The 14,621-nt window shown below is 46.1% G+C and overlaps 1 protein-coding gene across 4 annotated transcripts in view; it reads left to right on the top strand.

Moving 5' to 3' along the window:
• Positions 1-12,376, top strand: part of MRRF (mitochondrial ribosome recycling factor) — a 51,594-nt gene extending 39,218 nt beyond the window's left edge. The window contains exons 6-7 of one of the 4 annotated variants that reach the window (XM_036262077.1): positions 3,429-3,588; positions 11,877-12,376. In XM_036262077.1, the coding sequence (XP_036117970.1) occupies positions 3,429-3,588; positions 11,877-11,954 (238 nt within the window). In that variant the 3' untranslated portion in view covers positions 11,955-12,376. Of the gene's footprint in view, positions 1-3,428; positions 3,589-7,664; positions 7,733-8,247; positions 8,297-11,876 lie in introns of those variants that run through there. The other 3 variants (XM_036262073.1, XM_036262075.1, XM_036262074.1) reach the window with 3 other exon arrangements.
• The last annotated feature ends 2,245 nt before the right edge of the window (positions 12,377-14,621 follow it).

The raw sequence follows: 14,621 nt of genomic DNA, 5'->3' as shown, positions 1-14,621 counted from the left end.
TTAAAACATTCATAAACGCTATCATTTACTCAAGGCTACTATATGCTGCTGTCTTTATTGGTACTTTATACATGCTGTGATTGCTCCTCCCAGTCACCTTGAGACATTAAGGTGTTTTTAATATCTTTCCCTTAGCGGTGAGGACACCGAGGCTCAGAAAGAATGAAGTAGCTTGCCCATCACAGTCAGCTTCCGGGTGATAGATACCGGGATGGAACAGGACTGTCTGACTTCACAACCACTGCCCTGCCATCACCCTCGCTGCTTCTGGTCTGGTATTTCAGATACCTTTCATCTCAATACCCCAAACTCAGCCCTCCCCTGCCAGCACCCCTTTCCTTCTCCCCCCTGCCCCCCCCACTATGCTCCCTTCTCCATTCCTTAGATTATTGTCTCTGTGTTTGCATCCTGAAACTGATATTTTTGTCAGTGTCAATAATTGGATACTATTATGTGTGGGAACTATCTGGTGTTAACAGTGTATAACATCACATTCACATTAATAAATACAAAGTTTACTTTATTAAGGCCAAATTATATACATTGAGATTTTGTTTTCTTTTTATCGATCGCCTCTTACTCTTAAGATTTTGTTGAGTCCCCATTTATATATTTTTTAAGTGTGTTTTTTTTTCTCCTTCATGTAAAATATAAATAAAATAACGTAGTGAAAAGGAAGTTGATTAGATAAAAATTTTTATTTTATTAAAGATTGTCTAAACAGTAGGATACCTATTTAAAATTATATATGAAATATAAGCTTGAAATACTTCTTGTTATAGTTTAAGAGGTTTCTTACAGACTTAGGTTCATTTATTTTCTGCCCTCCTAGTATTTCAGCAGGATTAAGTTTTTTGAATCAGTGGATCAAGTTTTAATTTTCCTGTTCCTTCCTTATACTGACATATGCTTTGGCAGAACAAAAAAGAGACCTAAACATGTCAGCATGATTTTTGTTCAATGAATTAAAAACCATAAAAGCAACAAGATCTGATCCAAATCCCTAAACTCCTGACATGGTGGTTTTGTCCTTCGCAGTCGCGAGCTTCATGTTACTGGCTCTGCAGAGCCTCCTGCCTGGAAGCAGAGTGGTGGAGGCGGAGCATAATTTATGTGAAATGGGTTACGGGGAGGCAGCTCGCAGTAGTGGAAAAGCACAGGCCGGAAAGACCTGGGTTTGAATCCCAGAGCTGTCATCAAGCCCACGGGCAAGTCACTCAACCTCTGAGCGCCTCAACTTCCTCTCAGCAGAATTGGGGCACGAGAATCTAGTTCAAAGAGTTGTTGTGAGGATAGAAGGTAGTGAAGTGCTCACCTCACCTAGCGGGTTTAATAATGGTTGTCATCGGGATCACTTTTATTTTGAGACCACCTTCCATTAGCTGATTTCCAGAAGGATGCATTTATATCACAGATGTCCACTTTGTCTTCAGAGCATATTCTTTCTCAAAATTTTTAAGTTTTCTTCTTATCTTGTCAGGGGAAAAAAAAAATCAGGTGGATACCTCTAAATTTTGAGTACCTGCTTGCCACTGTTTCTCATGGAATGTATACCCAGAATTTGGGATCATTCATACTGGGCAAGAGCCACATTGATTTGAAAGTCAGGAACCATATGCCAGGGATGTCTATTTCCAGACCCAGGGGCCAGAGGATGTTGTCATACTAAGACCATTGACTTTTGAAACAGGACAGACTGGGTTTGACTTTGTGTAAGATACCAAACTTCTTTGGGTTTCATTTTTTAATCCATAAAATGGAGTTCATGATCTCACAGGACCCTCTGTGATAAGGATTTCCAGCCTCTTATCACTCCCTTCTATGTTATCTGCACTCCAGTCAGTTCTTCAAACGAAACTTGGCCTCCGCAGCTCGGAGCCTTCTACCTGTACCTGCGCCTCTTCCCGGAAGTCTCCCCATGCCATGCCAGTGTCCTCACTATTCAGATCCTGGTGCGGTGTGTTAGTCCGCATGGGACTGGCTGTGCTGTAGTAACAAGCAGCCTCCAGATTCCGTGGCTTACACACAGAAATGTGTTTCTTGCTCATGCTGCATCATGGACACTGTTCATCATAGTCACTCTGGCACCCAGGCTGATGGATGTTCCACACCCATGTATATGTGGCCAGTAGAACCTAACGTGGTGGACATGCCCTGGCTCTTAACGCTTCTGCCCTGAGGTGGCGCCCATAATTTCCCTCACAGGTGGCCAAAGCATGTCCTACAGCCACACTGAGGGGATGGGGAGATGCATTCCTACTGGAAGGAGTAAGGGCCAGAATACTGGTGAACAAACCTAACGGCCACCACATGCAGATGCTATTTCTGTAGCAGAGTCTCCCCTTACCGCCCAGATTCGGACAGAAACCCGTGAGCTAGCTGAGCTGCTTCTGTGCTGTGACACCTGGTGCTTCTCCACATCCCTGCCCACAGCACTTCTCACCCTGTTGTCAGTTTCTCTCTGCTGGGCTCTCTCCCTCGCTCAGCTCCTCAGCGCAGGACAGAGGTCTGCCATGTTCATCGCGTTGCCCTCAGTGACAACACTGGCTTTGGTAGGTGGGCCCTCAGTGTGTACGTGAGGAAGACGTGAAGACATGCTGGCCTCCTCTGCTGGGTGGTTGTGACATGTAAAACATGTAAAACAGGAATGGTAACTGCCTCATACTGTTATTGTGTGTCAAGTGCCTGCGCTCGTGGTGCATAGTAGGCCCTCCAGGTGCTCCTTGTGGCGATGATGAGGATGTTAACAGTAAAAATAACTGACGTTCGTTAAGCATGTATAATGTGCCAGGCGCTGTCATGGGTCCTTATGAAAGTTAACTGGTGCACTGGTTCTCACATGTTATGTTGGGACTCGTGTCATATCTCAGTCAGTTCTGAGGTAATTCCCAAGTCATCTGCTATAATAATAATAGTTAAGATTCTGAAGTTGCTACTTGTTTTGGGCGACTTAGAGATGTATAGAGATGATGCTGTCTCTATAGGATCATCACTCATTTGCATCACTTTCTTTAGTGGGAGAGAAGGGGATGGAGCTCATTGTTACTTCCTTTTACTGAGCACTTAACATGTGCCAGGGGCAGCGCTTAACACTGTCCATACGGCATCTTCTGATCTGCACACCACCGCCTGAGACAGGTGCCCACAGCCGCCAGTGGAAAGCCAGGGGCTCTGAGGAGAGGGAGGGAGGCAGTCACGGCTAGGATTCCCCTGGGTCCGCCTGGGCGCCCCGGCTCACCTCAGCTAACTCAGTGGGACCTTCCTTGACCCTGAGCATCCCCATGAGCTGTGTCAGGAATGTGAGGCTCGTCCACCGCCAGAGAGGAAGGTTACGAACTGCTGAGCTAACGGACAGCCTGATGTCGAGGTCTTGCCTTGCAGTTAATGTCCAGGATGACTTTATTGAACCTTCTTTTGTCTTTTGTCAGAGTAACCAGGGAGCACAGGGAAATGCTGGTGAAACTGGCCAAACAGAGCACCAACAAGGCCAAAGACTCTTTACGGAAGGTTCGTTCCAACGCAATGAGCAAGCTGAAGAAATCAAAGGACAAGGCCTCAGAGGACACCATTCGGCTCATAGAAAAACAGGTACTATTCCTAGAAGATGTAATATTTATGCATCTGACCCAGGAAATCACTTGTTCATGTCTGAAGTGAGGAAAATGAAGAGACAGTACCCCTGGTCTTTCACTGATGTGATTTGTTTGTTTGTTTATTCATTTATTTTTTGCCTATTGATATACTAGAGAGACAGAGGAAGGGAGAGATGGAAACATCAATGAAAGAACATTGATTGGCCGCCTCCTGCATGTCCCCCACTGGGGATCTGGCCCACAACTTGGGCATGTGCTCTGACCAGGAATCGAACCGGTGACCTCTTAGTGCATGGGTCGATGCCCAACCACTGAGCCACACTGGCCGGGCTCACTGATGTGATTTTTGTTGACTGCGTCTCTGTCCTGGGCCTTGCCCTATGCTGGACCCTGGGAACAGGGAGGAGGAGGAGATCCATTGGCCTTTTACTTTGTGCCAGGCTCTGCTGAACACTGTACATCGCTCCATTTATCCCTGTCACTACAAAGCTGTGAGGCGTAGGGAGTGAGGAAACAGGTTCAAAGAAGCTGAGTAACTTGCCCAGGGTCACACTGCTGATGAATGGTAGAAATGGGATCTAAAGGCAGGCAGACTGTGCCCTGGCTGGTTTTGCTCAGTGGTTAGAGCATCGGCCAGCACACTAAAGCGTTGCTGCTTTGATTTCCAGTCAAGGGCACATGCCTGGGTTGCAGGTTCAATCCTCAGTCCAGGTTGGGGTTGTGCAGGAGGCAACCAATTGATGTCTCTCTCTCACATTGATGTCTGTCTGTCTGTCTCTCCCTCTCTCTCTTCCTCCCTCCCGCCCTTCCACTTTATCTAAAAAAAAGTCAATGGGGAAAAATATCCTCAGGTGAGGATTAACAAAAAAAAATTATAGGCAGACTGATTTCAGAGCCTATATACTACCGCTCTCCCATCTGTGGTTGGCTGTCTGGGTGCTGAGAAGTGAGAACTTAACAATCCTTAGTGTGCCGAGTAGTGGTGCTGATACATGTCTTAAAGGAGCTACTGAGGCGAAATAGTGAGATGTTGAGGGGCGAGGGGGGAAGCTGGAACAGCACGTGTGGAGGTGCGGTGATGTCAGAGAACATTGTTCAGTTAGATAATGATGGACCTAGGCTGGGACCAGGGGATGGACAGACAAGACAGTAGCCAGCCATTTCATGGAAGGTTTTGTGTACCAGGCTGAGGTGTTTGGACATGAACATGCCCAATGACTCCCATGCTGGCTGTGCATCTTTATCAATCATCTATGGCCTCAGTAATGCTGCATAACAAATTATCCCAAAACTCAAGTGATTTCCAGTGTCAAGCATTGTTTCTTCTTCCCATATCTGTAGGTCATGGGGGATGTAGCTCTTCTGTGTGGGCGTGGCTCCATATCTCTGATTGGTTTTAAGTCCATATCTCTCAACCTTCTGGAGTCAGGAAGCCTCCCAGGGGTCTTTGCATGGCAACTGTAGACACTGAGGGCAGAGCCCCAGCCACTCCAGTATGTGTTAAGCACCTGTTCCTGTCACACCCTGTTGGCCAAGGAAATCCCACAGTCCAAGCCCATTCCACTGGGGCAGGGAAGTATTTTGGTTCATGGAAGTCTGGAGGAGGGAGTGAATATTTTTTAAACAATAATCTAATCTACCACAGCGTCATAACCACTCGAGGAGCTTATAAAAGTACAAGTATGTGGGACCTCACTCCCAGAGACTGAGTCAGTGAGTGTGAAGTGGGGTCTAGGGCTCTGCATTTTTAGAGTAACCCCTTAGACATATTTTTTCAGGCGATAGGGAGATCACATCTGTGTTTGTGAGAGATGCTGTGGGTGCTGGTTAGAAAACAGATTGCAGGGGCCCGGCTGGAGGCAGGGAGGCTGGTGCCGAAATCCAGCCAGGAAATGACGGTGGCCTGAAGCTGAGTGGTACGAGTAGAATTAAATAGGGAGATGAGTTTACCAGTACTTAGGAGACAGAACTGTAAAGGGCTCACCGAAGCCACCTTGTCCACAACAAAAGCATTATCTTGGTTAAGAACGGGTGTGCGGGCAGGATGTGGCGCAGAGGGAAGAATTGGAAGGCAAGGCCATCTGGGGGAGGCCATCAGTTGACTAATTGCTCCTCTTCTCCTGGACCAGCAGGTAGAATGCTAGTCAGAGACCAGGCCAGACAGTCACCCAGGGGGAGACTTTCAGATGCGTTTCCTGATTCAGTAGGTCTGCCCAGGAATGCGTATTTTAAAAAAAATTCTCTAGACAATTCTGCAAAAGCGAATATGGAAGGTGGGGAATGACACCAGAGTTAGAAAGAGATTGTTCTGCAGTTGATGTCCTGTGACCTTGGGGAAGTTACTCGACTCCTTCTTCTATAAAACGGGGTTTGTAATTTCTGCCTGAAGCACCATCAGCTGACACCTAGACCTGGAAAACTCCCTTCTTGCCGTCTTTGTGCTGTCTTCCGTCCCTGCGTCAGCGGGTAGAGGTTCAGAGGCTGGGCTGGCCTCTCAGCCCTGATGAGGCCTCGGGAGCATCTGGGCCCGGCCCCAGCTGAGCCAGCTCCTTGTCCCTCTCCCCGGGGGTTTCATCTCTGCAGCCGACACTTGGGGGCTTGGTTGCTTCCTAGTGGTCAGCTGTGGACCTCTGAGACCTCAGGCACTCCTCCCTCAGCAACTCTGGGCACCTGCCTCAGGGACCAGAGCCCATGCTCCTTAAAGAAGGAAGACTGATCCGATAGCGGCTGTCGTGATGAAACCCATGTGACAGACTTTGCTGGAGGCCTCCGCTCCTTAGCACTGGCTTTTCTCCTTCCTCTCCGGGTTAGATTTTCTTACTCAGGGCTTGTCACTGTTACTTACTTTTCAAAGTGAAAGTAACTTCATTTGTTTTTGTGATACTGAACCAATCCATGTTTAGTGTAAATTTTTTAAAAATTAAGAAGAAAGTAGCCCTGGCCAGTTTGGCTCTGCGGTTGGAGCATCGGCCTGCGGACCAGAGAGTCCTGGGTTTGGTTCCCGCTAGGGGCATGTACCCCACCAAAAAAAATTAAGGAGAAAGTAACTGAATTTTCATCACCCAGAGATGACCATTATTAACATTCAAGTCATCTCTGTAAGCATATATGTACTATTACCAGGGAAAATATGCTATTTACATTTTACAACAATCTTTGTTATTTAAGATGTTATCATTTAAATATTAGCTCTTAACATTATTGATAATAACTTTTTACTGTCATGTGGTCCAAAGTTCGACTAAACATATTCAGGGACAGCCTTGTACACGCTTCATTTGTTCTTTCTGGCAGAAGACGCAGATCTGGAGGCTGGGGAGGGTGTTTTGATTAAACGGGCCGATTGTTGCCTTATCAGGCAGTTTTAAAATATGTATTTGCTTACTTTGTTCATAATTATCAAAGCACTATATGCTCACTATAGAAAATATAGAGGGTTTAGAAGACTGTTTTTAAAAATGGGAAGAAATTCACCCCATAATCCCACATGGCAGGAGCAACTGCTCTTAACATTTTGGAATTTTTCTTCCCCGCCCCCTTTTTTTTTATCCTCACCCGAGGACATTTTTCCATTTTTTGTTCACATAGAGTGGGAGGGGAGAGAGAGAGAGGGAGAAACATCGACGTGAAAGGGACACATCGAGTGGCTGCCACCCGCATGACCCAACCAGGGCCGGGGACAAACTGCAACCGAGGTACGTGCCCTTAGCGGGAACCGAACCCGGGTCTCTCTGGACCGCAGGCCAACGCTCTAACCGCTGAGCCAGACTGGCCAGGGCCTTCCCCCGCTTTTTAAAACTCCATAGTTTTAAACATGATTGAGAACATGTACTGTACATACAGTTTCCTTCCAGCTTTTTCTTTTCTGTTCAGCACTAAAACCATTAGCATTTTCTTGTGTCTTCAAAAACTCTGTAAGCAGACGTTTGTAATGGTTACAAAATAGCCCGTCTGTGGTCATACCATAACTCACTTTCGTAAGCCTCTGGTTGGACATTCAGTTTGTTTAAACTTTCTTGTTATTATAAATAAGGTTGCAGTGAATATTTTTGCGCACACATCTTTGTTGAGATGATTTCCCTAGGAGACAGTCCCCGCATGGAATCACAGCACAAGGAACGCATGTTTTAAGGATTTTGGTACGTGCTGTCTAAGTCACTCATGGGTTTTTAGAATATGTGTCCTTAAAATTCTTTTTGCCTTTTCTAATCCCGAACACTTGAACCTGGAATTTTTGGTGCGAGCTTCGAATGCCGCCTGTGTTAGGATGCTGCCTTTACTCCCACACTCCACTCGAAGGAGCGAGGTGCTCTTTGTATAAATCCATAGTTTGTCTAGAGCATGATCCGGAAGTGTATACCCAAATCCATACATTTCCGCTGCAGCGACTGAGGAATTTATCCAAAATCAACCGTTAAACGTCTTATCTGTAGCAGCGTCTGTTGATTATGTGTAACGGTAGAAAACTGAAACTGTCTACATTTCTAACAGTGGGAAAATCTGTCATTTTACATTTGTTTACTAGAATCTATGTATAGCGACAATTACAAAAATAGTGTATGGGCGTGGTACTTTTCTGGATTTATTTTTTTAAAGGTAGATTACATAATTGTATTCTAATAATGATTTCATTGTTTTATGATTTCATGTACAGAAAAAGGCTGGCAGTTTATCCACTTAAATGTTGGTGGTGGTTATTTCAGGTAATGGGATCATGAATAATTTTAATTCAATTCTTTGGGAGAATTTCTTAATTAAAAAAAATTTTCAAATGTCTTTTGAGGTCAGATTTTTCAAAATTGTATTATAAAAATGTTTCATCTTGGGTGTATAAGAAGGAAATGATTCTGTTGTAGGTTCTGTCCCTACAGTCCTGCCTGACCCCCCACAATTGCCCAGCCCCCAGCTCAGGCCAGCTCTGCTGCAGAAGGCCCAGGGTCGTCCCCCTCGGGCCCTGACATCTGTCAGCCTGCTGTTTCACCTTCGCTTTAGTTTCCTATAGCTGAGCCTGCTGAACATTAAAGCACTTGGCAGAAACCACCAGTAAATCTGGCCAAGATCCTTTCACTGCTCCGAGAAACCGAACTGCTCTGAAGTGAGTGACGCTGGGCGCTGGCGGAGCTGGAGGAAGGAGAGGCTCCTAGCAGACGGGCAGCTGGACTGCGTGTGGCGGTGGGAGCAGCACCCAGCGGGGCCAGGCCTGCCTCCCCTCTGCCTCTCTACCTTTCCTTCTCCCAGCCTCCTCAGGAACAGATGTGATGCGGATGCTGCTGGTGGCATCATCTTCAGGAGGCAGCTGTTGTAATGGGAAGGGCTCTTACTTCGAGGTCAGAATGGCTCTTTCACTTGTCAGCTCTTAAGGTCAGCAAATGGCCTCACCTTTCTGAGCCCCTGGTTCCTCACTGTAAGTGGGCGCAGTAATGCTGTCTCACAGGGTTGGTAAGAGGACCGGACCCCACAGCCTACGTAAGAGTGGCTGGGATGGTGCTGGTCCTCAGTAATTCTTTGCCCATCACCTGTCCCACTTCTCTCCCCTCACCTTGTGACTTTAAGTATGGGGCAGGGATGGACTGTTTGAATGAGCCCAACACAGCCTGCCTGGAGGGAGGCAGGACTGGGCCAGGTGCGGGGGTCTCCCCAAAGGGAGGAGGGCACCACTGGCAGCCGGGTACCTGAGTCCTGGGCTTAGTCGCACCACTGACTTTTTACATGATTCTGAGCAGGAGAACATTTTAAGCCTTAGTTTAGTCCTCTGTAAAATAGGGTAATACCTGTGCCACCTGCCTTAGAGAGGTTATGTGAGGTTGTTGGATTTGAATGAAGTAATAGGACAAAACACTTTTGCATAGTATGAACTACTATGCAACTGTCAGGTGACATAATTAAGATTTGTAATATATTAAAGAGAGATGATTATGGTATTTCATATGTTTTGAGGATTCTGTGAAATAATGTGTGTAAAGTTTTTAGCCCAGTGTCTAGCATGTAGTGAGTGGGAGGTGGTGTTGGTACCCTCGTCAATGTTGTTAATCGTCATTATTTTAAGAAGTCTGATAGAAATGGAAAAGATGAACTTGAAGGCAGACTGTCCCCAAGGGTACTTTGTGCCTGTAATATACAAAGTTAGTAAATATTTTCATTAATTAATTAATTTGAAAAGATGTCAGGAAGTGATAGTAAAAATTAGAATTACACAAGCAGCGTTTGCATAGCTAATAACCAATTTGAAACACACTTGCATATTCATGACTTTGCTTAACCCTCCCAACTACTCTCTGAGGAAGGGACCAGCATTCCCATTTTATGGATGAGGAAACTGAGGCTCAAACTGGGAAAGGACCTGTACATTGTCACTGCACAGAGAATTTAACCCAGAACTTCCATTATCAAATTGTTACCCTAGGTACTCTTCCAACCCCCAGACCCTGTCTGTCCCCACATGCCAGTTTTCCCAAGGAGGCTTGCAGCCCTGTTCCCGGCTCTCCCAGGCTGCCAGCCTGCACGTGCTGGAGTGCGGCCAGGCACCACGCCATGCCCCATGCAAGGCAGGCTGCTCAGGTGGGGGCAAAAGAAGCCTCTCTAGGGTTTGCGGTGCCTGAGTGAGGGGGACCAATCAACCATTCTGAGCCCAGTCACTCTTGCAGAGTGCCTAGCAGCCCCAGGAGTTTTGCTTTTCCAGCTAAAAACTGTGCAGCTGTTGCTATGGCGAGAGCCTGGCTGTCTCCATGCCGGGGGCCAGTTGCTCCAAATCCTTTTCAGTTTCTACCCTTTCCAGTGCATTTATTTTGCAATTCCTGGCCAAGGCCTGTGGTCTGCAAATAAAGATGTTGAACAGCCGCTGTGCTGCTGAACACAGATCCTGAGCACCGTGCTGCTCCTTCAGAGCGTCCAGCCTGAGGCGTCCCGTCCTAGGTCCCTTTTAGACATGGGAGGGAGGCTGCAGCACCTACCAGTCGTACTGGGTTTTTATTCTCAGAGGGAGAATGCGTTTACTGCAGAAAGTACAGAAAACGCTAATGATCATTCCTTTAATAACTACTTCCTGAGCATTTGCTGTATAGTACATCTTTTGGCAAATGTGACAGGGCTGTATGAATAATATATTAGCTATCTTCCCATCACCAGAAGATAATCAATATTTTGACAGGTTTCCTCCCAGTTTTAAAAAATATGCACAATTTCTAACATTTGAGATTGTTTCTCAATTTTGTTATACACAATTTTGTATCCTGCTTTTTCTTTAATTCAGGGGTAACATAAGCATGTTTCCATGATATTATAAATAATATCTTAAAGCATTCGTTTTTCATGATTACAAAAGCAATCCGCACTTGTTAAAAAATAATCAAACATTCAAATGTTTCAGAAACATATACTGGAATCTTCATAGTTTTACCCTCTCTATAAGAAATGAGTCATCTTAACCCTTTAATGTCTATATGTATTCAGCAACTTACCTGTTCTTTCACTTTTGATTTTCTGATTTTTTTATTATTAAAAATAAAGCTTAGATAAATATCTTTGTATATAGAACTTAAATTTTTATTCAGATTCCACTCTTGTGATAATTTCCCCTTGAGAGAATTTGGGGTTAAAAAATGGTATGAACATTTGCATCCATTTGAATCCCTATTGATGATATGTGACCTTATCCATTTCACCATAGCCTCCTGGCACTGAAGATTGTAATTAAAAACCACAACATCAAATTTTGTTAACTATGATGACTGAATTATGTCTCGTTTGAATTTCCATTTCTTCAGTGTTTACTGAATTTTCCATGTTTGTTAACCAGATGTACTTCATCTTTTTCAGGACTCTTTTTCTGCTCAACTATTGGGATCTTAATATTTCTTCTTATCAGTTAGTATGAGGGCTTTATATAGCAGAATGTCTGAATGCAGGAAATTCTAGAATTTCAGTAAGAGACAAACAAGGCTGTACTCTATAATAATAGTTAAGATTTTTGGAGCTGTGGCATCAGACTACCCAGGATTAACTTTTGTCATTGATACTTTCTAGTTGTGTATCCTGAGCAGGTGATCTAACTGCCTCAGTTCCCTCGTCTGTGAAACGGGGATGACAATAGTATAGCTCATGGGGAAGCCGTAGGCATCAGTAAGCATGTACCTAAGGTTATAGTGCAGAGCCTGCTGGGACTCGGTGAATGGGAGCTACGTGAGCATCAGTGTCTCCCAGATAACCTCTTCATAGCTCTGGAACATTTCTCCCCGCCCTTTTCCAGCCCTAGTTACCAGGCTGTCTCATTTTGTGTTTCTGCAGATCAGCCAAATGGCCGACGACACAGTTGCAGAGCTGGACAGGCATCTGGCAGTAAAGACCAAAGAACTCCTCGGATGAAAGTCCACGGGGCCCGTGTCTAGTGGATCCCTGGTGGCAGATTGGCATCTCTCTACCCTGTCCACGTGGAAGGCTGTCACTGTGTGAGGGCCAGTCTTCCAGTGGGACACCCAGACTTGTTCATTCTCCTTTCCTGTCCCCTGTCCACCCCGTTCTGCTCTGGACCTTTTGGCCAGGGTGGGCCTTTGGAGAATGTTGCTGACAGGCAGCCTTGACTGGGATACTGCCAAACGACTAGGACCCCCAGCAGGCCTCCCACTGACTGCTCCCCGTCTCAGAAGCCTCCTTTTCAAACAATTAGTCGGGCCCTGTCCCCAACATTAAACTTTGTTTGGGCTGATCTGGGCCTTCACGTGTGACTGGATACCTTTACTAGAGACCCATTTTCACCAAACAATAAAATCAAAATGAATTGGAAAGAGTAGTAACCACAAAGGAAATGATAGCGTCAGTGTGGATTAATGATTTCTAAGGACCTGTGTGTAGAGCACCGGAACAGTCCTTGTCCTTCTGAGTCATCTTCACACGTGCTCTTTCTCAGCCTGGACCATCCTCCGCTCCTCACGTGGCCAGTCCTGTTCTCCTTCACGGTCAGCTGGGCTAGCTTCCTCGGAAGGCTTCCTTCCCCGCAGCTGAGGCCCCTGTGCTGCTCCCGTAGCGCTGTTGTCCTCCTCTGACCTTAGCCGGCTCTTTGATGCCTAGGCTGCATATCTAGGGTATCCTCAGAACTGGACTTACGCCTGGAACCTGCAGGCACTAGGTAGCAAAGCTGGCAAGAGGGTTTCGTTACTCCTCATCAGTCTCATCGTACAGAGAGAGAGGTGCGGTCTCCCGCCGGGGTTAAGCAGCCAGCAGGTGGCAGAGCCAGGATCCCGGTCGAGGCCTGATCTGAGGCACGTGCTCTGCGTCCTGCTGCCTCATAGCACCCAGTGGGCACCAGCTGTGTGTCGGGTTCAGTGCCACATGCTGGGAATACAAAAATGGGTGAGGTGTGACCTCCGTCTTTGAGGGTGCATGGTGCACTGGGCTGACTTGCTGTTTGTAATGTCATGGGTGGGAGGTAGGAAGTTCATTCCAGTTCTGCCAAATGTCTGCCTTTGGAAGGGAGCAGCAGGGCTCAGCACGCTCCCTTGCAGCAGCATCGGCTTCTCCACTGTCTGTCCTCGGCGCTCTGCTCCTCGCTGGGGCAGTGGGGCTGCCCTTCGCCCTCTGCCTGCCCTGGTGGAGCAGGCTGCACGGCAGCCAGTGGAGACTCAAGTCAGGGTCAGGGCGAAGGTGAAAGAAGCTGGCACATGTCCTGCCCTGCTTACCTGTCCTCTGTCAGACCCTGCTCACCAGCCCCAGGTAGCCACCACGCCGCTAGGAGGCCGCTGAAGGAAGACGAGTCAGAGCAGCCGAGGAGCCCTTTGGGGGGTAAGCCGCGTAGCCAGGGCTCTGCAACAGTCTTTCGTGAGTGGCCAAAATCCCCCACTCACGGCAAATGTGCTTCTCAAAGATGCAGGATTTTTTAATAAACAGAGGAAATGATAAATTATGTTGTAACTCCACTCCAAAGGCATTTGGTTCTTAACAGCCAAATCCTCTGTAGTCTTTAAATAAACAAAAACTTATTTGGTGAACAGACGGGGGGAAAATTGAAAGATTTTCTGTACTTGGGTTCCACATGTCAACAATTTCTCTCCTGTGTGTATGTTGGCCAAAGCCGTATATCATGATAAATGAATAAAGGAAAACCTCAGGCCCAGGGCCGTCAGACAGCTCAGCAAATGGCTTTCAGCTGATTGCTCTATTTCAGTTGACATTTATCAGAGACTTTCTCTGTTACTCCAACTGTCAGGGCTTCGGTGGTGGCAGGGACGAGAATAAGACTACCTGTTTGGATGTGCTGAGCACTAAGTAATGCTGGGGCGACTCGTTCTCCCTCTCTCCCTCCTTCAGTGTCTCTCTCTTTCAAAACAAGACGCTGAGTGTGGACATTCTCACATTTGCCAGAAGAATTAACCATCTCTGTTCAGTCCCACTGCTTTCCCAAAGTCGCATGGAGAATGCCGGCCAAAGAGAATTCAAGAACTGTTTTTCTGGGTGGTTATTTTCTTCTTTTTTCCTCGCATGCACACACACACGTGTGTGTGTGTGTGTGTGTGTGTGTGCAAAATGACAAGAAATGGGAATGTTTAAAGTGAGAAGAAACTCCTCAGAGGTCCCCAATCCTACTCCCCTCGAAAAATTAGAGGTATATCTTTCTAGACATTTCTCTGTGAATATATACTTTTTTAAAGGTGGGGAGGAGAGCTGTGCTGTTCCTATTCTGAAGCTTGCTTTGCTTACCAAACAACATGGCCATCTATCCATGTGTGAACATGTAGGCACAATACATTCTTTTTCATTGCAGTATAGTATTCCATGGTGTGGATGCACCATAACTTATTTCCCTATTACCTCTATGAGAGTTAAAAAAAAATTATTTCAAATGCATAGAGGATGTTTCTATTTAAAGTTTTTTGTTGTTTAATAAAAAAGTAGAACCCCTGTTCTAAGTTTATCTGTTTGGTAACCTTTTCCTCATCCTCAGACTAGTATTTATTCAATGCCTACTGTGGACCAGGTACCATGCTGGACACTTGTTTCTACATTCAGACTTCCAAACAATCCTAGTTGGTGTAGGTA

Source organism: Molossus molossus, unplaced genomic scaffold (assembly GCF_014108415.1).
Source record: "Molossus molossus isolate mMolMol1 unplaced genomic scaffold, mMolMol1.p scaffold_m16_p_14, whole genome shotgun sequence".
Classification (NCBI taxonomy): domain Eukaryota; kingdom Metazoa; phylum Chordata; class Mammalia; order Chiroptera; family Molossidae; genus Molossus; species Molossus molossus.
Note: the sequence above shows the minus strand (reverse complement) of the source record. Positions and strands in the feature narration are given on the sequence as shown.